This window comes from Coenobita brevimanus, chromosome 39 (genome assembly GCF_032717465.1).
Source record: "Coenobita brevimanus isolate Jiangsu-jjx chromosome 39, ASM3271746v2, whole genome shotgun sequence".
In the NCBI taxonomy this organism is placed as follows: Eukaryota; Metazoa; Arthropoda; class Malacostraca; order Decapoda; family Coenobitidae; genus Coenobita; species Coenobita brevimanus.
This window is the reverse complement of record NC_136992.1, coordinates 14448615-14473810: the sequence shown is the minus strand read 5'-3', so window position 1 is coordinate 14473810 and position 25196 is coordinate 14448615. Positions and strand designations below refer to the sequence as shown.

Genomic DNA, 25196 nt, shown 5'->3' with positions numbered 1-25196 from the left:
TGACTAGTGTTGGACATTGGCAGTACTGATAGATGATACAAGCCCCCACTTGGGAGCCCGGGTGAATTCAAAATAACACAGAATCACAAAAGCGACGCCCCGCGGTATGATCCCTTGCTCCCAAGCATCACAAAAGTGACGCCCCGCTGTTAAGGGGTTAAGTGAAATGATACTATATGTTTTTTGTGGAGTGGTCATCCAGGCTCTCCAACTGTCCACTGTCTTGGGGGGAGATGACCCTTGGTGACAACTCGTACTGGCATAGGATGAACTTCAGGTGGGTGCCAGAGGTTTTTTAGGTCATTCTAGGCTTTGTGGTCACAGTCACCCTCCCTAACCTTATTGATCCCATGTTATATCGACCTCATTATGCGATAATTCATTATGCAATAGGCCATCACTTGACACAGCCCTGTCGCATAACAAGGCTGCACTGTATGTGATGAGCTTGAAAATAGGTGGAGGTATGAAAGACCAAAAAGTAGGTGCATTAGATGTGGTAAATTGATGTTTGAGAAGTGAGGTATTGAAATTGAGGAAGCAAAGGAACTAATAACATACCAAAATGAACAGATACAGTATGCACAGGGGAGCACAGGACAATTTTTTTGCATCCATATTTCTAACGTGGTTGTGGTAGGTGCAGATGCTCACCATCCACTCACTCGATGTAGTGCTGCATTGAGTGTCTGCCCTTTCCTCTCTTCTTTTCTTCCTCTTCTGTCATTCTTTCCTTCATTCTTTCCTTTTCCTTCTGCCTGTGGGTGACTTTACACTCCCTCTTCTGCCATTCTTTCCTTCATTCTTTCCTTTTCCTTCTGCCAACGGGTGACTCTACACTGATTGACAAGCCAAATGGTTTCCTGTACACCAAGAAACCATTTACTTCTGTGGGTGGTAACCATATTACCAGATTGTGGTGTCTGGTGATTTAGTGGGTAATTTAGACGCTCCAATCGGATTGAGCCGGTGGAGGTTTGTATCCAAGGGATGGTTGGGGTTTATTGCTTACGTAATGCCACTCTGGAATGAGTGAGGCCAGTCACTCTCATCTTAAATATCAGGGCCAACTTGCCTAGCCCCGGGCTTCTATGCTGCTCATGGGACAGCATAGGATTGGACGATGGATGAATGGATGGATGTCTAACTTGGTACAGTGGGCTCACACAGTACGCGAGTGGATGGGTGGTCCGCAACCTCGCGCACTGTGATTTTGCATACTATGAGTACATAATCTTATGGGGAAAAATAACATATGAGTGGGACCCCCTCAAACTCAGATATTTTTTTTTTAACCGTAGAGACATAATAAAGGGAAAATTTTTAAGACATATACTACAGATATAGCTAAAATAACAAAAATGTTGTCAGTCACCTTAAAAATAGTAGATGACAGCCCTGAAGGACTTAAATAGCAGGGGTTCCGAGACATGTCGGCACACTTAAAGTGCCCCCACCACACCGGCCATCGCATCACATGTGTTTAACGGTTGTCAGTGTTGTATTATTCCAGGCTTTGACGAAGAAATTTACAGCCTGTCAAATGTTATATTTCTTCCAGAATGCAGCAACGGTCATTATGATGGTGGTTGCAGGTATGCCATGTGGAGCAGGTGAGTCAGGTGGGGCTGTTGAGGTGGAGGGGATGGCGGAGGGCGAGTCAGAGGAGATGGTGAGGGGAGGATCCTCCTCCTCACTACTGCTCACATTTTCGGCAATTTCCTTCATCACTTCTTGTTTGTCTGTTTCATTCCTCATCTTGTTATGGACATATTTACAGCATAACAACTTGGTATTCACAAAATAACCCTTATTCAGGTGAATCCAAACGTTATTTTAGAAACTGGGTATCTGTTCTAACTTACCATTATTGCCAAAAACGTTATTGTTGAAGTCATTATTGGCGAGATCTTACTGTAGACTCCTCTTGAGCACCTTCCCCACGAGCCTCTAACATCATGATGGGCACGTCATGCCGGGGGGGGGGGGGGGGGCAAGTAGTCTGGGAAAATAGTGGTTTTGGGCCACGCATTGCCTCTGCCTCGCGTATTGTGGGCTAAACTTACACATTCAGTGTTTTATGGTTATGTTTTTTGGTCACTCGTGTACTATTCAATTCACGCACTGTGATCATGCATACTGTGCGAGCCCAATGCAATTGATGGAATTGCTGTACTCTGTCTCACAGGTGTTTATGAAGTGCCTCAGTACAGTCACGCCTCAGTATGCATTGGGGTTACATCAGGTGAAAACTCATTGCAAAATTATTTATTGTGTACCGAGGTCGATATATCATGAGTTCAGTGGGTTTAGGGAATGGGCCATGGATCACATAAGCTAAAATAAAAAACAAAACTTAACCTTAGGCATACCTTTAGTAGCACCAAGCTTTCCACTTGGAGTAGTATCCTTGCCAGGTATGGTTTCCAAGTCACAGATTTCAATATCTCACATAGAGAAAGTTCTCTGTCCATTTAATATCGCATACAGCACTATTTGTTGTGCGCCTGCACTGTTTTTTAGCAGTAGGTTTGGCATTTCAGTGGTCTTGCACTCACGAAACGGAACAAAAAGGAGACGATTACGACGAATCTGAACACTGGGTTCTTGTTAGTCAAGTGACCACCATCGGGATTTTTTTAACCTGCCCCATCCCAACGTTTTCTGGGCAGTGGTACGCCCCAGTCCCGACATTTTTGGACCTTTTTTTTTGGGGGGGGGGCTCAAACGTCCGCTTTTGGTGAGAAACATCGAAAATTCATAGAGAAATTGCTCACCTGAGGTTTAAAATACTCGATTTAGGTACGAGTACTTCCTTACCTGACTGGGTTTTCTAACAGGCTGGCACCAAAGAAAACGAGTTCTATGGGAGGGTAACTATTTTATCCACTCATAAACAGTATTTATTTATTTACTTGGTACGAATTTATATGTAGTACAACAGTATATTGTTTTTTTTTTTTCATTCATTGCCAGACGCCATGTATCCCAAATGGGGTGGCCAAGGGCTTAGAGTTAATTGTTTTACAGGGAAGGGCACTAATCCTCCACCAACCCCACTTGACACGTAGTTTTCAAACAGTAATATAGGCATTATAAGCGTTGTTTCACTCACTAACTCATCACCATTCATGACCTTTTTCCACATTACCTGATCATCATTTCTGACTGTTTCTTCCTCTAATGCTATGTAAACTTTGTCCTCCACATTGTCATCGATTGGGGAATCACTCTGGCCCTGAATGTCTTTATTGGCCAGGTCACTGGTAACAGGTGAATTGCCGAGACAATGGCGTGCAGGGGGGGGGAGAGGTTATGTGGTGCAAGGCATTGGCCATGCTTGGCATCGTGTAGAGGAATAGAGGAAGGTGTCCCATGTATACGTGCCAAAAATCACTTGCGAAAATTGAAAATTGTGCAAATTAGGGGCCTTGCAATGTTGCCGCGTTAATTCATGTCGCCGGGACATGAGTGCACATCATGTGCGGACGTTAATTCACGTCGCCGGGACGGTGCGGGTTAATGTACCAGGGGTCACTGCTTCAGGATGAAACTAGTGTACTTATCCCACATGGGAGAATTCCTTGTCTCAGTGGAGTGAACAGAGCTAGGGCCTGATTGACTGCTGCCTACCTAAAAAGCGCTAGGCAAGGCTGCCGCACCACCCCTAAACATCCACTCTGTGCATTGCACACCCACACTGTGCACTGTGCAGCCCCCTTTTATTTAAGACACCTGTCATAAATATTTCAATCTCGCCAGTGCAAAGAAAGTAATATAAGGCCAGATTAGGATCTGTACAGATAACCCTGAGTTAATGGTCACTACTCTCACTTTCGACCTGTGTTGGGCTGTGGATCACTGAGGGTCCCTGTTAGTCAAGTGACCACCATTGGGATTTTTTTAATGTACCAGGGGTCACTGCATCAAGATGAAACTTCTGTACTCGTCCCATATGGGAGAGTTCCTTGTCTCAGTGGAGCAAACGGAGCTAAGGCCTGATTGACTGCTGCCTACCTTAAAAGCGCCAGGCAAGGCTGCCGCACCACCCCCAAACATCCACACTATGCAGTGTGTAGTATCCATGTTATGTCCACAGACTTCCCATAAATTCAATGTACTGGTTTATAATGTCATGCCGTAACTATTATTTTATTTGATTATTTTCCATTTCAGGTTACTCAATCGGGTAGCTTATAGATAAAGTATTATAGAATGTGACTTTTCCTTTCTAGTTTTTCCTATGAAATTTCCATGTCAGTTTTTCCATGCTGCATGGTGGTTTTTCTCACTTTTTCCTGGAGGGTTTGGTGGCTGGGGGAGCCTTCTTCCTTTACTATCCTTATCCTTCAGCATGTAGAGTTAGATCATGTAGTCATAGTTCTCTCTGTAACAAGCAGCCTCGAAAGGACCATAAGGTCTGTTGCTGTTTGCTTTTCTATGTAATCCTATGTAATCCTCCTCTCTTGCCTACTCTTCCTCCTTCTTCTCCTCCTCTCTCGCCTTCTTCTCCTCCTCTATCACCTTCTCTTCTTCTTCTCTTCTTCTTCTCTCACCTCCTCTTCCTCCTTCTTCTCCTCCTCTCTCGCCTCATTACTCTTACTTTCGACCTGTGATGGGGTGTGGATCACTGAGGATCCCTGTTAGTCAAGTGACTACCATCGGGATTTTTTTTAATGTACCAGGGGTCACTGCTTCAGGATGAAACTTGTGTACTTGTCCCACAGGGGAGAGTTCCTTGTCTCAGTGGAGTGAACGGAGCTAGGGCCTGATTGACTGCTGCCTACCTTAAAAGCGCCAGGCAAGGCTGCCACACCACCCCTAAACATCCACACTGTGCAGTGTGTAGCTTCTACGTTATGTCCACAGACTTCCCATTAACTCAATGTACCGGTTTATAATGTCATGCCATAACTATTAGTTGATTTGATTACTTTCTCTTTCAGGTTACTCAATCGTGTAGCTTATAGACAAAGTATTACAGAATGTGACTTTGACTTTTCCTCTCCAGTATTTCCTATGAAATTTCCATGTCAGTTTTTCCATGCTGCATGGTGGTTTTTCTCACTTTTTCCTGGAGGGTTTGGTGGCTGGGGGAGCCTTCTTGCTTTACTATCCTTATTCTTCAGCATGTTGAGTTAGATCTTGTAGTCATAGTTTTCTCTGTAACAAGCAGCCTCGAAAGGACCATAAGGTCTGTTGCTGTTTGCTTTCCTGTGTAATCCTCCTCCTCCTCCTCCACAATTCATGGTAAGTTAGATCATACCATAGCAAGTAGATTCTCTTTTCATTTTACACAGTTCATGGTAAGTTAGGTTGTACCTTAGCAAGCAGATTTTCTATTCTTTTTACACTGGTAAACGAATTCATAAGGTTGGATTGTGCCATGGCAGGTAGATTTTCTATTTATACTGGTAAAGGAAGATAGTATATAAAAAGTAAGTGAATCTCCCTAGAAATTCAATATTCCATATATAAATTGACCATTTGTAACATCCATTAACCAGTTGTATATTATTTTTTATTTGTGTGAGATTGTGGAAATATTGCTGCAAAATGCCATCTAACCTGAAGGTCTGCCAGGAGTGTACTGGTCGTTTTGCGGCTCAGTATTATTCGAATTACTTTACGATGCCTGTGTGCAAACTATGCATCTTGAGAAGAAATCTAGAAAATGGTTTAGCTGAATCGCAGAGAAATTACAGGGAACTCAAGGCAGAGTTTGAGACACTGAAAGAGTTTGTAGCGGCAAACGTAGGAGTCAGCAACAGCACTCAAGAAGGAAGAGGTGTACAAACTGAGCTCGTACAAGCCCCCGCCCATCAGGCAGTTACAAATAATAGTATACCAGTATCTTCCACACCCAGCGATTCAGTACGTTCCTCGCCAAGCGAAGTCCCCTTTATTATGGTAAGAAATGGCGCAAAACCTGGAAAAGGTACGAGGAAGCACCTTCCCATAACTACATACAATCGCTACCAGATCCTTGCCGAAGCGGTTGATGAGACAGAAGAAACAAGGCTTATTGGGGACTCTATTGTACGCAGTCAGCTGGAGGAATTTTGTGGACGTGCCCCCAGCAGCAGAAAGAGGTACTGTTTTCCAGGAGGTGGACTATGTGATATCACAGAAGCCTGCGATGAGATCACAAAAGACGCAAATGATCAAACTCTGTACGTTATCCATGTTGGTACAAATGATCTGAAGCGCAATAGATCAGAGGAATTGCTAGCAAAGTATCATGAAATGATCAAACGATTCAAAACTAAGTCCACCAATGTGATAATATCTGGTATACTCCCAAGGATCAAGGCAGAGAATAGTTTCTATGATAAGGCCTTCAGCACAAATAACCAGCTCAAATCTCTCTGCACGCAAGAGGGAGTCGACTTTGTCAATCTGTGGGACCAGTTTTATGAGCAACACATACTCTATTCCAGAAAGATGGTCTCCATTTGAACTCAGTAGGAGCGGCACGGCTAGGTAGACTTTTACACAATAAAGTCGCCCTCTTCAGATAAAAAAACGCGGCACGTCCAGGAATGGTAACCTTAACATAAATACCCACAAAGCCAGATCACCAACTGTTTGGAACAGAATTAGAGTCTGCTATGTTAACACACGTAGTGTACGTAACAAGTTTGAGGATTTAGAATCTCTAATTTGCCTAGAAAATTATGACATCGTTGGCATCACAGAGTCTTGGATTAACACATCTGACCGTGACTTTCTAGCGGAATACTCATTAGCAGGGTACAATATTTTCAGCTGTGAGCGACCACATCGAGCTGGTGGCGGTGTTTTACTATCCCCTGGGGGTAGGGGGGGTTTCAAGATTACTCCCCCAGTATCCCTGCTTGTCGTACGAGGCGACTAAACGGGTTGGTGGTGGGTTAGTGCCCCACCCCGTAAGAAGAACTAACTAAAAAAGCGAATAAAGCGCCTCGGACCAGGACGGACCATACGTTGACGACTAAGGAACGGACAAAGGACATTCTTAGGGTAGGAACGTGGAATGTGAGAGGAGTGAATGATGAAGTGAAAGAGAGAGAGATTGTTCAGGTGCTTGAGGATGCAAAAGTGGATATATGTGGATTGACTAAAACTAAATGGTAGGGGTGAAAGGGTGAGAGAATGGGAATATGGTTTAGGTATATGTGCGGGAGTCAATGAAAATGAGAGGGCAAGAGAGGGAGTATGTCTGATGATAAGCAAGAAGTGGAAGGAGAATATAAGAGAGTATGGAACAGTGGGTGCAAGGATTGTATGGGTGAGGATGAAAGTAGGTATACAAGCGTGGGCGATTGTATTCGTGTATGTCCTGACAGAGGATCGAGTGGCAAGAGTGAAAGATGAGTTTTGGGTGAGTGTAGAAGCATGTATGGACAAGTTTGAGAGGAGTGAAAGAGTGCTGTTGATTGGAGACATGAATGGCAAAGTTGGGAATGTACGAGTGGATGGAGTGGTTGGTCAGTGGGGTGTGCCAGCTGACGTAGATGGGAATGGAAGTGCTTTGGTGGACATCTGTGCTTGTAAGGGGTTGGCAATAGCCAACACCTACTTTCGGCATAAGATGATCCACCGGTATACATGGAGAGTAATGAGGAGGATGGATGGTGAACTTGTTGAACAAAAGGCAATGATAGACTACGTGTGTGTGGATGAGCGAATGAGAAGACAAGTGTTGGATGCAAGAGTGTGGAGAGGGTGGGGGAATGGAGTCTTGGACCATCACTTAGTGATGGCCAAGGTAGAGCTGCAAAGAAAGTGGTTGAGGAGACGAAGGGGAAGACAGGAGGAAGCAACTCCTGTGAGAAGAGTGGAGAAATTGCAAGATAGTGAGAAAATGACAGAGTATAAGAGCATAGTGGAAGAAAGATTGGGAAGGTATGAGCTAGAGCAGATGGAAGGGGTGGAAGACGTATGTAAGATATTCACGGAAGAGATAGGCGCAGCGTGTGAGGCGGTTTGTGGAGTGAGGAGGAGATGCAAGGGTGTGCAAGGGACAGCATGGTGGAATGATAAGGTGAAACGAGCTGTGGAACAAAAGAAGAAGGCATATAGTGAATGGTTAGCAAGTAGAGGTAGAGGAGAAGATGAGAGAGAGAAGAGAGAGGTATATGTGAGCAGGAGAAGGGAGGTTAAGAGACTGGTGAAGGAGAGTAAAAAGAAAGTGGATGAAGAGTTTGGGAGGAATGGGCAGTGTGAAAGGGGTAATAGTAGGGGAGTGAAAGATAGAAATAATAGATTGTTGGTGGAGAAGAGAGAGAAATTGAGGAGATGGAAGGAGCACTTTGAGGATTTGTTGAATGTAGAGAGTGAGAGCAGTGCGAGTATAAGTGGTTGGGGAATGGCTGGGAGAAGAAGAGATGAGAGGAGGGAGGAAGAGATCAGTAGGGCGGAAGTAGTGGAAGCGATGAAGAAGATTAAGTTGGGAAAGGCCCCAGGAATTGATGGAGTGTGTGGTAAAATGCTTAGGTATGGGGGTGAGATTGTAGTGGAGTGGATATGGAAGTTGTGTAGATTGGCTTGGGAAGAGGGAAGGGTTCCAGAGGACTGGAAATCAGGTATAATTGTTCCTTTATACAAAGGAAAAGGGGAGAGAGAAGTATGTGGTAACCATAGGGGTATTTGCCTACTTAGTGTGACTGGTAAAATATATGGTAGAATACTCATTGATAGGGTTAGGCATATGACAGAGGAGCTAGTTGGAGAAGAACAAGGGGGATTTAGGAAGGGAACAGGGTGTGTAGATCAGATATTTGTTCTAAGATGTTTAGTGGAGAAGCATCTAGAGAAGGGAAGGCAAGTGTATGCTGCCTTCATGGACTTGGAGAAAGCTTATGACAGAATAGATAGGCAAGGTATGTGGAAGGTATTAAGAATATATGGAGTGGAGGGGAAATTGTTGAGTGCTGTGAAGAGTATGTACGCGGGAGCTAGGGCTACGGTGCGAGTGAATGGTGAGCTGAGTGAGTTCTTTGATCTCAATGTGAGACTGAAACAGGGTTGTGTGATGTCTCCATGGCTGTTTAATATATACATGGATGGGGTTGTAAAGGAGTTGCAGGGTAGGGCAGTGGATGTGGGGGTGGCTCTAATGAATGAGGGTGAGATTTGGAAGCTTCCAGTGTTGCTGTTTGCTGATGATACAGTACTGTTGAGTGAAGATGAATGGGAGTTGCAAGGTTTGGTGAATGAATTTGGGACAGTGTGTAGGAGGAGGAATCTGAAAGTTAATGTAAACAAAAGTAAAGTTATGGTGTTTGAGAGGAATGAAGTCACAGAGTGTGCAGTGAGGTTGGATGGTGAGGATATGGAGAATGTGAGTGCATTCAGGTACTTGGGTAGTGTGATGAGTAAGGATGGAACTTTGGGGGATGAAGTGCGTGAAAGGGTACAGCAGGGAAGGAAGGTTGTTGGTACACTGAAAGCAGTGATGAGAAACAAGGAGGTGAGTATGGAAGTTAAGAAGTCACTGCATGATAGTATTGTGATCCCTACCCTGACGTATGGAAGCGAGGCATGGACCTTGCAAGAGGGGAAAAAGTCAAGAGTGAGAGCAGTGGCAATGAGTTACTTGAGAGAAGCATGTGGAGTGACGTGGAGGGACAGGTTGACGAATGAAGAAGTGAAGGAACGATGTGGGGTGGATGTGGATGTGGTTGAGAAGATTAGGAGAAATACACTGAGGTGGTTTGGACATGTGAAGAGAATGGAGAATGAAAGACTGACTAAAAGGGTGTATGTAGGTGAGGTGGAGGGAGGGAGAGGGAGAGGTAGACCGAGGATGAGGTGGAGGGATGGAGTTGAGAGGTATATGAGGGAGGGGGGGGTGAGTTGGGGGAAGGGTAATCAAATGGTGGGTGACAGAGCGACTTGGAGGCGTTTTGTCTGCAGCCACCCTTTGCAGGATTAGGGCGTCGGGCTATAGATAGATAGATAGGTAGATAAAAAACTAGTCTCCACCCCCTTGTGCTATCCAAACCCAGTATTACCAACATAGATGCCAGTTATGTTCAGCTAAGTATTAAGTCACACAAAATAAATATATGTCTCGTCTATCGTCCTCCAGCACAGTCAACTGAGACAGATGAAAAACTTTATGATCCAATTGCGGAAATTTGTTGTCAAGAGGATAGTGTAATTTTTGGAGACTTTAATCTACCGGTAACAAAGTGGGGTGAACCACTGACGGCACACTCAGGACAAGAGCTTTATACGAATCTTCAAGAAGGCGCCCTTTCCCAACACGTAGAATACCCAACGAGAGGAAACAATATACTAGACATCATCTTGACTACAAATGATAACCTAGTCAACAACGTTGAAATAGGACCTGAGTTTAGTTCCATTGATCATCAAATTATACAGTTTAATATTACTACTGAAAAAGTAAAAGAAACAGAGAGCAAAGAAAAGGTCCCAGATTATCGTAGAGCTAATTTCAGCAGGCTCAGAGCGCTAATTGCAACTGCAGATTGGAATCAAATGTCTGAAACCGATGACTTAAACCAAGCATGGGAAATATTCACCAGAAAATTTAATGAAGTGGTAAAGTCATGTGTGCCACTACGTAACAGACGTCCAGCTGGAAATAGTAAACCCAAGTGGTGGTCCAGTGAAATTAAAAGTAACTTAATACCCAAAAAACAGGCATACCATAAATATAAAGCTACACAAAATAATGATGATAAATTACAGTACGATAATCTACGCCGCATATCGAAAAGACTTATTAAACAAAGCAAAAGTGCACTGGGGATCCACATTGCTAATACATGCAAATCAAATCCTAAAGAATTTTACAGTTACATTAGAAAGAAAAAGGTTATGACTACATCAATAGGTCCTCTAGAAACAAACAGTGGCAAACACACTGAAAATGAGGTCAAAATGGCAAACATTCTTAACAATTCCTTTGCGTCTGTTTTTATAGTAGAAAACACCACCAGAAACCTACTGCTACCCACAAACCAAGCAAACAGCACAGTCCTTAGTAACTATGCTATCCATAATAACGATATCCTTTCAGCCATAAATAGTACGAATATAAACAAAACCCCTGGCCCAGATAAAATATCACCGAGAATTCTCAAAGAAGCAAAACATGAGTTACTGCTGCCACTCTCTGTCTTATTCAATAAATCATTAAGTACTGGGAAAGTTCCATGCAAATGGAAACTAGCAAATGTAACACCAATTTTCAAAAAGGGAAGTGAGTCGAACCCAGGAAATTACAGACCAATCAGCTTAACATCAGTAGTGTGCAAGTTAATGGAAAAAATCATAAGAGATAAAATAGTTAATTATCTAGAAGAAAATAATATAATTAAAAACTCATAGCATGGATTCAGACATCGTCGTTCATGCTTAATTAACTTACTGGACTTCTTCCATGATGTTTACAAATCATATGATGACTTGATTAGTAGATATAATTTACCTCAACTTTCAGAAAGCATTTGACACTGTCCCTCACAAGCATTTCATGAGAAAAATAGAAGCACATGGAATAAAAGGAAATACGCAAAATTGGTTACAAGACTGGCTTTCAGACCGAAAACAGCGAGTTGTGATAATCGGAAAGGAATCCAAATGGCGTAATGTGATCAGCGGCGTTCCCCAAGGCTCAGTACTTGGACCGATACTTTTTATTATCTATATAAATGATATTGATGTGGGTCTAAATTGTAAAGTATGCAAATTTGCAGATGATACTAAAATAACCAGTAAAGTCACTTCAAAATTACAGTGGCAGCAGTTACAAAATGACCTTAATACTTTAGCAAGCTGGGCAGGAAAATGGCAAATGAAATTCAACACAGAAAAATGTAAAGTACTGTACTTCATATTGGAAGTAACAACGTCCATGCGAATTACAAAATGAATAATATTCAGTTATCAAGTACGGACAATGAAAAGGATCTTGGTGTGATAATATCAAATGACCTAAAACCAAGCAAGCAGTGTACCGAGGCGGTTAAAATTGCAAACAAGCTGGTGGGTTTTAGTGGAAGAACTTTCGAGTTTAAATCGGAAAAAGTCATACTTGCCTTGTACAACTCGCTAGTGCACCCCCATCTTGAGTATTGTGTGCAATTCTGGTCTCCGTACTACAGAAAGGACATTGAAAAATTAGAGAAAATTCAGCGAAGAATCACAAAAATGATACCACGACTTAGAAACAAACCATATGAGGAACGCCTTGAAGAACTTAAATTATTTAGCCTAACGAAGCGCAGGTTAAGACGGGACCTTACTGAAGTTTTCAAAATCATGAAGGGATATGACAACTTAGACATGAATAAATATTTTGATACAGACCGGTCGAGTCAAACCAGAAGTAATGGCTGCAAAATTATGGGAAAGCGATTCCAATCCCACGAAGCAAAACACTTCTTCTTTAACAGAGTTGTAAATATCTGGAACAGATTACCTTCAGTTACCGTGAACAGTATCTCAATTGAGACATTCAAAAACAAATTAGACAAGTATTTGCACGAGAATCCTCAGCTGACTCTTTTTCTGTCCGAATAACTTGCTTTTATAGCTACGTGTAAGTTCATGCTCCTGTTGTCTACAAGGCACCCCGTAAACAACGTACCCGTACATAGTGTTGCGTCACGTTATTATACATTTTTCAATGTATTCAGTGCAAACAAAGCAATATAAGCACAGATTAGGATCAGCACGGATAACCCTGAGTTAACGGTCACTACTCTTACTTTCGACATGTGATGGACTGTGGATCACTGAGGGTCCCTGTTAGTCAAGCGACCACCATCGGGATTTTTTTAACCCCTTAACCGCGGGGCATCACTTTCGTGACGCTTGGGAGCAAGGGATCATACCGCGGGGCATCGCTTTTGTGATTCTGTGTTATTTTGAATTCACCCGGGCTTCCAAGTGGGGGCTTGTATCATCTATCAGTACTGCCAATGTCCAACAATAGTCAGCACTCCTAATCTCATCTGTACTCCCATCCATTGTTGACAATTTAGCCATTTCTCCCCATTCTTGACTCCCCTCCCTACCCCCCCTCCATTACCCTATCCTCTCGCCTGCCGTGCTACGCTAAGTAAATCTTCCCTGGAATTTTTCACTGATTTCATCCATTGAAATAAGCCCTATGTCCTATTCTTATACCAAATAATATATACAAGAAAGAAATAAGGTAAGTGAGAGTGCCAAACACCTGGAATTGGCTAATTATCACCTGACAACACCTCACGTGCACTCGTTCGCTAATTTTTGCTGTTTTTTTTCCCCTTGAAATATGCCCTATAATCTATTTTCGTAATAAATATACATGTAAGGAGGGAAGGGAGAAGCCTAAGTGATATTTACATTCACCTGGAACTACCTAATTTATAATATATTGTCTAGATTTCCTGTCAATCATATCAGTGCTAAACAAAGATGTTTCAAGATCTAACATTGGTAGCTCTGAATATATATCTCCCAAGTAGGCCTCTAATCTATTTTCGAAATAAATATACATGTAAGGAGGGAAGGGAGAAGCCTAAGTGATATTTACATTCACCTGGAACTACCAAATTTATAATGTATTGTCTAGATTTCCTGCCAATCATATCAGTGCTAGACTTAGCTGTTTCAAGAAGTAATATTGGTAACTCTGAATAACCCCTTAGCAGGCCTCCAGCTGGCCCTCCGTTATCAGGTTACTCTCAACTTCCGAAGCGAGAGTACGTATGTTTCTTCTTGCTGACTTCAAGGCCTTTTTTCACCCCCATGCAAATGGCCCTGTGACCTTTACCCCCTACTAAACCTCGTGTGGAAAGAGGTAAAGGGCTGACAATTGATAAAAGAGTGACTACGATCTTTCTATTGAGTAAAACAGTGCAAGCGGAATTGTAAATAATGTGTAAATAATCTGTAAACAGCAAGTGAAAGTAATGAATGTAAATATACGTGAACAATGGAAAATAGTTTTATAAGTTATTTCAAGTGACAGTGCACAACACAGTGTAAATAAAATAGAAATGTAAATAACGTAAATAAAATAGAGAACGTAAATAGAAATGTAAATGAGTAGTATTATAAGAATACGAGTATATACCCTAGGAGTAATGAAAGTGAAAGTTTCACTCTAGCATGTCTGAATGCTATGAGTTATGAGAGTGAAGATGAAAGTGACATTCACTCTCAATGCCAGTATACAGGACGAGAAAGTGAATGCTACGTATTTTACTGAAAGAAATTGAATCCCTACAGTGACAATAAACTAATACTACTGAAGGAAACTTATGAATAAAGACTGTAGATATATATGTGTTATATAGTAATAGAAATATAAAGTGTGAGGGGTTTTATGAATAATAAATGACAGACTACTAAGAGCGAACTAGTGCCAGTGCGACGATCAGACGCGCTCGTAATTTCCATTGCTTTCACAGTGTTTTTTTTTTTTTTTAGTATGGATCCCAAACTACTTGAAAATTGTAGAATAGTGTTTATAGTGTTTGTATCTGGCTGTGGTAATCATATTACGGGTTGTCGGGAAGTGTAAAGTGGAGACTTCGTTACCCTACTTCAGAGGTCTCCACAAGTCCTACGGTAACTGACGAAGGCTCAACAATCATTCCAGGAGAAAGCTGAAGGTATGTGCCATAAGCATATGTAATTTTATTATTTTAGGACTAATAACTGATTTTTGGCAAATATTTTTTGAGAGTCTGTCGGAGCCCAAATAACCCCGCGGCACACGCAAGTCATTGGTAAACAAGCCCGCGGTGTAGGGGTTAATGTACCAGGGGTCACTGCTTCAGGATGAAACTTGTGTACTTGTCCCATATGGGAGAGTTCCTTGTCTCAGTTGAGTGAACGGAGCTAAGGCCTGATTGACTGCTGCCTACCTTAAAAGCGCCAGGCAAGGCTGCCGCACCACCCCTAAACATCCACACTGTGCAGTCTCCTCGTGTCTACAGGACACCCCGTAAACTTAACATAGCGTCACATCACGTCATTATACATTTTTCAGTTTACTCAGTGCAAATGAGGTAACATGCAGTAAGCACAGATTAGGATCTGCACAGATAGCCCTGAGTTAACGGTCACCACTCTTACTTAAGACCTGTGATGGGCTGTGGATCATTGAGGGTCCCTGTTAGTCAAGCGACCGCCATCGGGATTTTTTTAACGTACCAGGGGTCACTGCTTCAGGATGAAACTTGTGTACTTGTGCCACATGGGAGAGTTCCTTGTCTCAGTGGAGTGAATGGAGCTAGGGCCTGATTGACTGCTGCCTACCTAAAAAGCACCAGGTAAGGCTGCCGCACCACCCCTAAACATCCACTCTGTGCATTGCACATCCACACTGTGCACTGTGCAGCCCTCTTTTATCTAAGACACCTGTCGTATATATTTTTCAATCTCCCCAATGCAAAGAAAGCAATATAAGCACAGATTAGGATCTGCACAGATAACCCTGAGTTAATGGTCACTACTTTCGACCTATGATGGGATGTGGATCACTGAGTGTCCCTGTTAGTCAAGTGACCACCATTGGGATTTTTTTAATGTACCAGGGGTCACTGCTTCAGGATGAAACTTCTGTACTTGTCCCACATGGGAGAGTTCCATTTCTCAGTGGAGCGAACGGAGCTAGGGCCTGATTGACTGCTGCCTACCTTAAAAGCGCCAGGCAAGGCTGCCGCACCATCCCTAAACATCCACACTATGCAGTGTGTAGCTTCTGCGTTATGTCCACAGACTTCACATTAATTCAATGTACCAGTTTATAATGTCATGCTGTAACTATTATTTTATTTGTTTACTTTCTCTTTCAGGTTACTCAATCAGGTAGCTTATAGATAAAGTATTATAGAATGTGACTTTTCCTTTCCAGTGTTTGCTATAAAATTTCCATGTCAGTTTTTCCGTGCTGTATCGTGGTTTTTCTCACTTTTTCCTGGAGGGTTTGGTGGCTGTGGGAGCCTTCTTGCTTTACTATCCTTATCCTTCAGCATGTAGAGTTAGATCTTGTAGTCATAGTTTTCTCTGTAACAAGCAGCCTCGAAAGGACCATAAGGTCTGTTGCTGTTTGCTTTCCTCCTCCTCCTCCTCCTTCTTCTTCTTCTTCAGATTGAAGGAATTAAATACAGGTACTTGGGTTAGATGTTTCAGCAATATTGTTACCATACATTGTACTTTTTTGTGTGTTGTCAGGTTGCAGCATTGATTCCCATGGCAGATGACTTTGCAACAGAGGATTTCTGCACCGTGGTATTTGACGAGTTCTTCTTCACCAACATTAGCCGTGAGAATGTAATGCGTCACGTGATGAAACTGGTGTGGTACATTCACCCTAAATTGCCACCTGCCAGGCTTGACACACTCCAGAAAGCTCTACAGCCAGGCCCTCTCCAGGTACACTCTACTGTTACCATACAAGTAGTTCTTGTTTAACCACCTTCCGTCTGGGGACACAATTTTTATCTAATTCTTGCTACCACCAGCCATGTATTTAGTGTGGGAAAGACTTTTTCAACTATAGTGTTAGGTATAGCCTTAACTAGCCCCTTCATAGCCTTGTTGTTTTTGTTGTGGTTGTAGCTCATCTATACATGAATTCAGTGGACTGCAGGAAACTAGCTATTTCAGCCATCCACTTTCATGTATCTTATGTTGAGGTTATGTGAAAGGATTGTCAGTTGTGCATGTGGTCCTAGTAGTGAATAAGTGTGTTGTCTTTTGAAGAGTTGCATTACAGTGACAGCACATTGGATTGGTCTATGACTTGCATTCTCTGTTGATACTGAAGCAGAGAAGGGTGATGGCCACATTGTAATCTGTCAAGATGAAGTTATGTCTCTCAGGGATGATAATTTTTGAGGGTTGATTGTCTGATGAAAATCTGTGAAGGATGCTTTTTGTCTCTAAACATTAGATGGTTTTGTGCGTGACTGAAATGTTTTGTTGGGTGGAGAAGGTGGAGGGAGGTTATTAAGGCATTCTATGTGGTTGTAGGAAGTTGTTCAGTTTTGTTTCTTTGTGTTGGATCTGTTGCAACAAAGTTACAAGGTAGAGATGGATCCTGTGCTGAACAGTGAAGCTGTATACCTCTCATGTGTATGTGATCACTGGAGGTTTTTTTGTGTTATGGAATAAGGAATCTACAGTATATTTGTGGTATTTGTACAACCTCTTCTTGTTCTTGATGCTGTTTGTGATTTTTAACTACTTTAGTCAATTTTATCTTGTTAAGACGACTTTATCCAGCTTATTGCCAAAATCATCTTGCTGTGAAGGGGTTAACAAAGGCTGTATCTCCCTGTCTCTCTTCTTAATTTGCCGTATATGAAACTGTCTGACGTAGCAAGAATAAAATATATAACATATCACAGGATTAAACTTATTAAGCATTTCCCTGTTCAGTGAAGAAGTTCAGTCTGTATCATAAACTAATTCCACCTCCCTCCGCATCTTATGGACAGGGTGAGGCAATCCAGGCACTGTATGAGAAATTCCAAGCCCGTGTGCAGGAGTTCCAAGATGCCCAGAACCAGCCCACACCCATGAATGAGATGGACTCACCCCTTATGGCTGTACCCACTCCTGCACCCATACAATAACCCACTCACAATGCTCACCTGGTGCAGTACTATTCTCCCGTGTCTGCTTTACACTAAGGGGTACCAACACTTCCTTTCTGGTGCATCACATGTAGATAAAGCAACACTGCAGGCCTCTCTCTGCTTTGGGATGGTAGCCAGGAGAGGAAAGTGAGAAGTACAGTAGAAGAGGGGAATAATAGTCAAAGTTTTGGCCCAGACTACATCATCACTCATCACTCATCACTACCTTATCATTAACTTTTGTAGTAGCTGTCATATATCACTACCCACACCATCATAAATCCGTTCCTTAATTTACCATAATTTATAGCTAGCCATTATTGTACTGGACACATACTGTCACTGTTACCATTTTCAGAAGTGAAAAATCCATTGATTATCCTTTCCCTACTTCATATATGAAAGAAGCTTGGCTCTGAAGTAACTGCATTCTTACCAGAGTTTATATTTAATTTTTTACACAATTTTTGGAGCATACTAAGTCACCAGATATGCTCACCAAAGAAGTATCTATTTGATCAATACAGAGCTGTAAGACAGTTTATTATTGATAAGTTTAGTATTGTATTGTTAAAATAAAGTAGCTGTGTATAAAATTAATACATAATTAACTTTTCTACTGCATAACAGGTAGGGTTCAGAAAACAAGGGAATACAAGGGTAAATTCTTTCTCCCTCATCTGGGGGATGGGTATTAGGTTACTGGCCAGCATGATTTTTGGGGAACAGTTTGGCTTGTCACTTACTGTAGAGCTCGTGTAGACGACGCAACATCAAGTGGATGATGGGCATCGCCACATAGCTACAATAAGAGATACAGCAGTGATAAAACTAGTTTTTGAGTGTGGGGTACATGTATATAAGAGACTTAGATATAGCCAACCCTGGAGGAGACTGATACAGTAAGGGATGTGATTCCTCAGTGTGTTGGCTAGTTTTTTTATTTTGGGGATATGGTCAGTGTAGGTGGTGGTGTACTAGTCAGTAGCTGGAAGAATTTCAGAGCTCTTTTGGCCCACCTGAAATGAAGTGTTTGCATATGGAAGGAAAACTGTTTGGTATGTTTCATGTGTGTGAAATGTTATGTTGTATGGTTAAAAAAAAAAAAGAAAAAAAAAAGAGGAGGATGGTTGCAAATGTAAGCACACTGAAATGAGACAGATCAGATGGATGTGTAAAGCCACACGAAGAGGCAGAACTACCTGTGCAGATTTACAAGGGTATTTGGGCAGTTAGTAAACTGATGCATGTGGAAGGGAGAGCCACTGTAGGCAGATCGAGGGAAACATAGGGTGAGATCCAGAGAAAGGAACTCAGGGTTAATGGATTTGCCCAGATTGTGCAAGACTGAGTTGTCTGGAAAGCAAGTATCAGTTGTACAGGACTGTTCCAATCATGTTCATAGTGGAGTGTAGTCATTATTGGGGAAACTGCAGTGATGTGTTGTGTGTTGTCATGGTATGATGCAGGGGCCTTGCTATTTCCCGCTATGGGGCCTATAATGATGTCCCTGGTAAATGGGTGGAGAGATGCAAATGTGGCATCCTTCCAGGAACCAAACCTTTATGTTCCTCCCTGCCCCTCGCTGTGGTGAGGTGCTATCTGCTGCAAGGGAACATTGGTTTCACTGCATGGGACACCCTGACAGCCCTGCAGGGGCAGTTGCTTACCTACAGTTAACAGGTTTGTTCAGCCAGACAGACCAGGATTGATCAACAGCAACTGTTGAATGCACTTGGAGTAGCATAACCAATAAGGTTTATTCGAGATGTGCTGTTGCTCAAGGCACGACCACCTGTTTTGCCATTTGTTATTGGGAAAAGTCATTGTATTAGCAACTAGGTCGATCTATTTTTGTAATAGTTAGGCTAGTCCATCCCCAGTGCATAGCATCCGTACCAGTGGAACCAATGGGGGGAGTGCTGCTTAACATCCAGCAGTTTTTCTTTGTTTTCTTCTGTTCTTTTTTCTTGTCTGGATTCATTTTATATTTTTTCTCCTAAAGGAGGTTAGGACCAATGGGAGCAGTAAACTTTTTTTTTTTTTCTAACTAGGCATGAGCCAAAATCACCAATGCCCATGTTATGGTAAGTCTGTAGCTAAAACTGCACATGCACTGAAGTGTGCATACTGTAGCAAATGGTTTCACCTCCCCTGTGAAAATCATGACTCAAGTGATTGCCTGTTTATGAAATGGAGTCACTGGCTGGGCTTTTGTTGGCTCTGCAGCCAGTGTGTAACACTAGGACAGTTGAAATCCTAACCAGTGGGGGAAATCGCTCTGACATTAAAAAGGATCTGGTCGAGGAGGTGACAGTGCCGATCTTTGAGGCAATAAAGGGCATCTTGTGCAGATTAGAGGCGCTGGAGACAAAGGTCTCTTCATTAAAGATCACCACCCAGTTTCAGAAATATTTGCTGAGGTGCTCAGAAAGAGCCTTAAAGATGGCAAGAAACTCTTAACAAAAAACATCATAGAGATAAGTAATCATGGTGAAAAGAAAACTTTGTAACCAGCAGGTACTAGTTATAAAAATTAAAGGATAATGTGAATGCATGGATGAGTCATGTTTAGTTCAGACAACATCAGAGACATTCTTGACTCAGTACTGGTTGATAGCTGTACAAAGACTGAAGCTGGTTGACTCGTAATGATATTTCCATCTGAGGAGCCTAAGAGCAAGCAGATGAGGCATTGTTTTATTTTGGCTTTATTGCTGTGTACTTTGTATTCGAGCCAAGGAAAATGATGCCAAAGATAACCATAGCTGGCCTCCCTCTCTTTCCGTAGGATGACTTAGATCTCATTTTTTGCATTTTGAATAAGAGCAAAAAAATGAAGATGCTTGGTTAGAGTGGTTGCACTCTTGACAAGAAGTAAAGATGATGCAGAAATTGCTGTCTTAAAGGTTTCCTGAAGTCCACTGCTCCATTGTAGAACAGGGTAGTGTGTGTACAGCATACCCCTGTTATATGATGGACCAGTATGTGATGAATCATTATATGATGACAAAAAAGTTAGGACCTTTTTTTGACATGATGGAATTTTCACTTGTAAAATGATTATGATCCCATACAAAGCCTTAAGTAATCACTCACATGCAAGTCTACAATTTTTTATTTGTTCTAAGATGGCATTTGCTCTCGTCACTATTGGGTACCAACTCTGGACATGGGCTTCACAGCTTGTTTTCAAGGCTCAGTAGTCGTGTTTCATGCCATACACCTCCACATATCACCACTTCAGTGCAAACACCAACTGTCCATATGCTTGGGCTGTCTCATACCGGACTGGTGTATTGGGTATTATGCCTCGTCCACACGAGTGGCAGTGTCCTGGCGGACTCTACCCACTGAGCATATATCCCTCGCTTCTTTAGCAGTGTTACCAGATCGAGCAGTTCCTGGCAGACTGTGTCCACTACTGGGCACACCTGCTTTGTCCACACGGCAGACCGGGCGGTGGTTGGGCAGTCCAGGCAGCAGCCAGAGTAGGTGCTTGGCAGAACTGAGTGCAGTACTACAACATGGGCTACAGTAAGAACCGTCGCAGAACAGTTAAAGCTAAATGTATGGCGTTGTGTGGAACGTGATTTAATAACGTTTGCCTGTTGGGCACTGCCCGCTCATGTGGATGGAACTTTAGCAGAAGTAATTTACAACATGTTGGTGGGCCTTCTGGTAGACCAGTAAGTCTGCTTTATGAAATTCAAAACCTTAAAATGTTCTTTCCCCCAGCCGGGGTCTATTAGGACTGCAGGCCGCCTCTCCACGATTCAACCTCCACCTCCCCCAAATGAAATGACCAGCAGTTTAGGTAATTTAGAAACTTGTTTTTAGGCTTTATATTGGTGGTAACCAGCAAGTGAAGTGAAATAACAACCAGTTTCATTGAGCTGGAAACATTTTAGGGTTTGGTGGGTGGGTGATCCTTGGTCACGAACATATCTACTGTACATTGAACCCATGTTACAACTGACTTGATGAATGGTAAATTATTATGCAATGGATTTTTTCAATCATCATCGGAAAATGAAGGTGTGCACGCACACACTAGATGCGAGAGTGGGAGGACGTGCCTGCGCATCACTCTGCACCGGGCCAATCTTGGCCCTCAAATGGCTATACCTAAAAAGTATCTTTATATTTGTCAAGATCTATACTAGGTCCAACTAAATATCTCTCTATCTATCTATCTGTCTATTGCCAGATGCGATAATACCTTATATGGGGTGGCCACAAACAAATCTCCTCCATGTCACCCTGTCCCCTGGCATTTCACTGCCCTGCTCCCAATTCACACCTCTCTCTCTCATATACCTCTCCACTCCATCCCTCCATCTCATCCTTGGCCTTCCCCTCCCTCTCTCCCCCTCCACCTCAATCACATACACTCTCCTCGTCAGTCTCTCACTCTCCATCCTCTCCACATGGCCAAACCACCTCAGTGTGTTTCTCCTAACGCTTCCTATCACATCCACATCCACACCACAACACTCCTCACATCCTCGTGTGTCAGCCTGTCTCTCCATGTAACTTCACAGGCTCCTCTCAACTCATTTCCACTGCTCTCACTCTTGACTTGTGTCTCTCCAACAGTGTCCAAGCGACACTTCCATACGTTAAAGTTGGTATCACAATACTGTCATGTAATAACATTTTCTCTTCCATGTTTCTGATCACTCCTTCAAGGAACCAGCAACCTTTCTTCCTTGTTGTACCCTTTCATGCACTTCACCCTCCAAACTTCCAGCCTTACTCATCACACTACCCAAGTATTTAAACATACTCACATTTTCCATTTCCTCATCATCCAGCCTCACTGTACATTCACTGACTTCACCTCTCTCGAAGACCATAACTTTACACTCCCCTACATTCACCTTTAGATTCCATTTCTTACACACTCTCCCAGACTCATCCACCAAGCCTTGCAGCTCCCCTTCGACTTCACTTAACAGCACAGTATCATCTGCAAACAACAGCACAGGGAGTTTCCAAACACTGCCCTCCCTCATTAGTGCCACTCCAGCATCCACTGCCCTATCTTGTATCTCTTTTATAACCCCATCCATATACAGACTGAACAACCATGGAGACATGACACATCCGTTTCAACCCTACCTTCAAATAGAAAAGCTCACTCAATTCACTATTCACACGCACTGCAGCCTTAGCACCCCCATACATACTTTTCATGGCATTCAGCAACTTCCCAGCTACTCGATATATTCATAATATGTTCCACAATCCTTGTCTATCCACCCTGTCATATGCTTTCTCCAAATCCATGAAGGCCGCATACAACTTCTTTCCCTTCTCTAAAAGCTTTTCCATTAAAGATCTAAGAATGAATATCTGATCCACACAACCTCTTCCCTTCCTGAAGCCTCCGTGTTCTTCTCCAACTAATTCCTCTGTTATTTCCCTAACTCTGTTCAGCAGTTCATTAAAGTGTTCTCTCCATCTGCTCACTTTTTCTTCCTTCTCCACTTGTAATCTACCATTTTTATCTTTTACTCCCCAAATAACTTTTGCCATCCTGTCTGACTCTACCTCTTTCCAACTAAATAGTGTTCTAATATAAAATAGGAAGTTTACGTAAAAGTGTTGTTCCAATATCACAATACAACGAAGTAAGCAGAAGTGCCGAACAAGCAAATCAGCTGTTTCAGAGTTGACCTGGCAGAGAAAACAGTTCAGAGTTTAAGAGCATTACTACATAGAATGGAGGAGAAATCTGAAAGAATTATATTAACTGGAGATTTCAATACAAATATAAATTGGAATACTCTAGATATAATAAGCCAAGAAAGCTGTTGGGACCAAAAGCTCCTGGACCTTGTACAGGAGTTTTTCCTAACACAACATGTAAAAGATAGCACCAGAAAAAGAGGACGATGTACCATCAGTACTAGATCTCATATTTACTAGGCAAGAAAATGATACTGACAGTATTATGTATCACCCTCTATTCGGCAAAAGTGACCATGCAGTGTTAAATTACAACTTCAGGATTGCATATGACATAGTTAATAGTAATGAAAGTTACAAAAAGAACCTTAACTTCATAAAGGGCAACTATCATGACCTAAAGAAATACTTCTTAGAAATAGATTGGGAAAAAGACCTTGGAGGACAAGATTTAAATGTTATATATAGAAAATTCTGTGAACTTTATGAAATATGAGTCCAAAATTACATCCCTCAGCACAAAGAAGAAGAAATGAAAATAAGGAAATGGTTTAATAAAGAATGTAAAAGATCAAAAGAAAAAAACAGACTTGTTGTGGAATAGATACAGAAGACACAATATTGAGAGGGCACATAACAACTATAAACAGGCAAGAAACGAATACACAAGAATAAAGAGAGAAGCCCAGAAACAGTTTGAGGAGGACATCATAAACGAAAGTAGTGATCAACCAAAGCTATTTCACAGCTACATCCGAAACAAAACCAAAGTAAAAGATAAAATACAATCCATTATGGATGAAGGGATCCTCTATACACAAGAGAAAGATATTTGTGAAGCATTAAAGAACTTCCAATCAGTTTTTAAGGAAGAAAATAATTTTGAGAGGAACGATATGGAACATGCATGCCCAAACATATTACCAGATATACTGTACAAATATCAGAAAAAGAAATACAAGAGGAGTTAAGTAAATTAGACAAAGGAAAAGCAAATGGTCCAGACGATATTTCATGTTGGGTGCTACATGAATGTGCAAAGGAGTTAAGTAGACCATTATGCTTAATATTCAAGGAATCCTTGGGCCAAGTTAAACTGCCTGATAGCTGGAAGAAAGCAAACATTGTTCCCTTATTTAAGAAAGGGAATAGACAAAATCCACTCTGCTACAGACCAGTATCACTAACCAGTGTTGTAAGTAAGATACTAGAAAAGCTGGTAAGAAAAGTTTGGGTAAACCATCTAGAAAAACACAATATGATAACAGAAAGGCAGTTTGGTTTCAGAAAGGGAAAATCATGTGTTGCTAATCTATTGAGCTATTATGACAGAGTTGCAGAAACATTACAGAAAAGAGAAGGATGGGTGGACAGTATCTATCTAGATTTCAAGAAAGCATTTGACAGAGTACTGCACCAAACTCTCTTATGGAACCTGTACCATCAAGGAGGAATCCGAGGCAAACTGTACTGTTGGATGCAAGATTTTCTCAAAAAAGGGAAATGAGAACAGTACTAAGAGGAAATTACTCATCATGGAGTGAAGTGACTAGCAGAGTTCCACAGGGATCAGCGCTGGCACCAATTATGTTTTTAGTGTATATAAATGATATAGATAGTAACATTGGAAATGAAAGCTATTTAATTATGTTTCCTGATGATGCAAAAATACAAAGGAGAATTACTAACACAGACTCTTGTAAAGAGCTACAAGAATGGAGTAATACATGGCAAATGGAATTCAAGGTGGACAAGTGTCATGTAATCAAGTTTGGTAAAAGTGGAAAAAGACCAGATTGGGATTATATGTCGGGAAGTAAAATCCTACACATATCAGAAAGAGAGAAGGACTTAGGTGTGATTATCAATAACAGACTATCTCGGGCTGACCACATCAGTGAG

General features: G+C 41.9%; 1 protein-coding gene across 1 annotated transcript in view; it reads left to right on the top strand.

The window, feature by feature from the left end:
* Nucleotides 1-18175, top strand: part of NELF-B (negative elongation factor B) — a 162362-nt gene extending 144187 nt beyond the window's left edge. The window contains exons 11-12 of the mRNA XM_080270148.1: nt 16192-16392; nt 17460-18175. Coding sequence (XP_080126274.1) covers nt 16192-16392; nt 17460-17597 — 339 coding nt within the window. The 3' untranslated portion in view covers nt 17598-18175. The remainder of the gene's footprint in view (nt 1-16191; nt 16393-17459) is intronic.
* Nucleotides 18176-25196: the final 7021 nt, after the last annotated feature.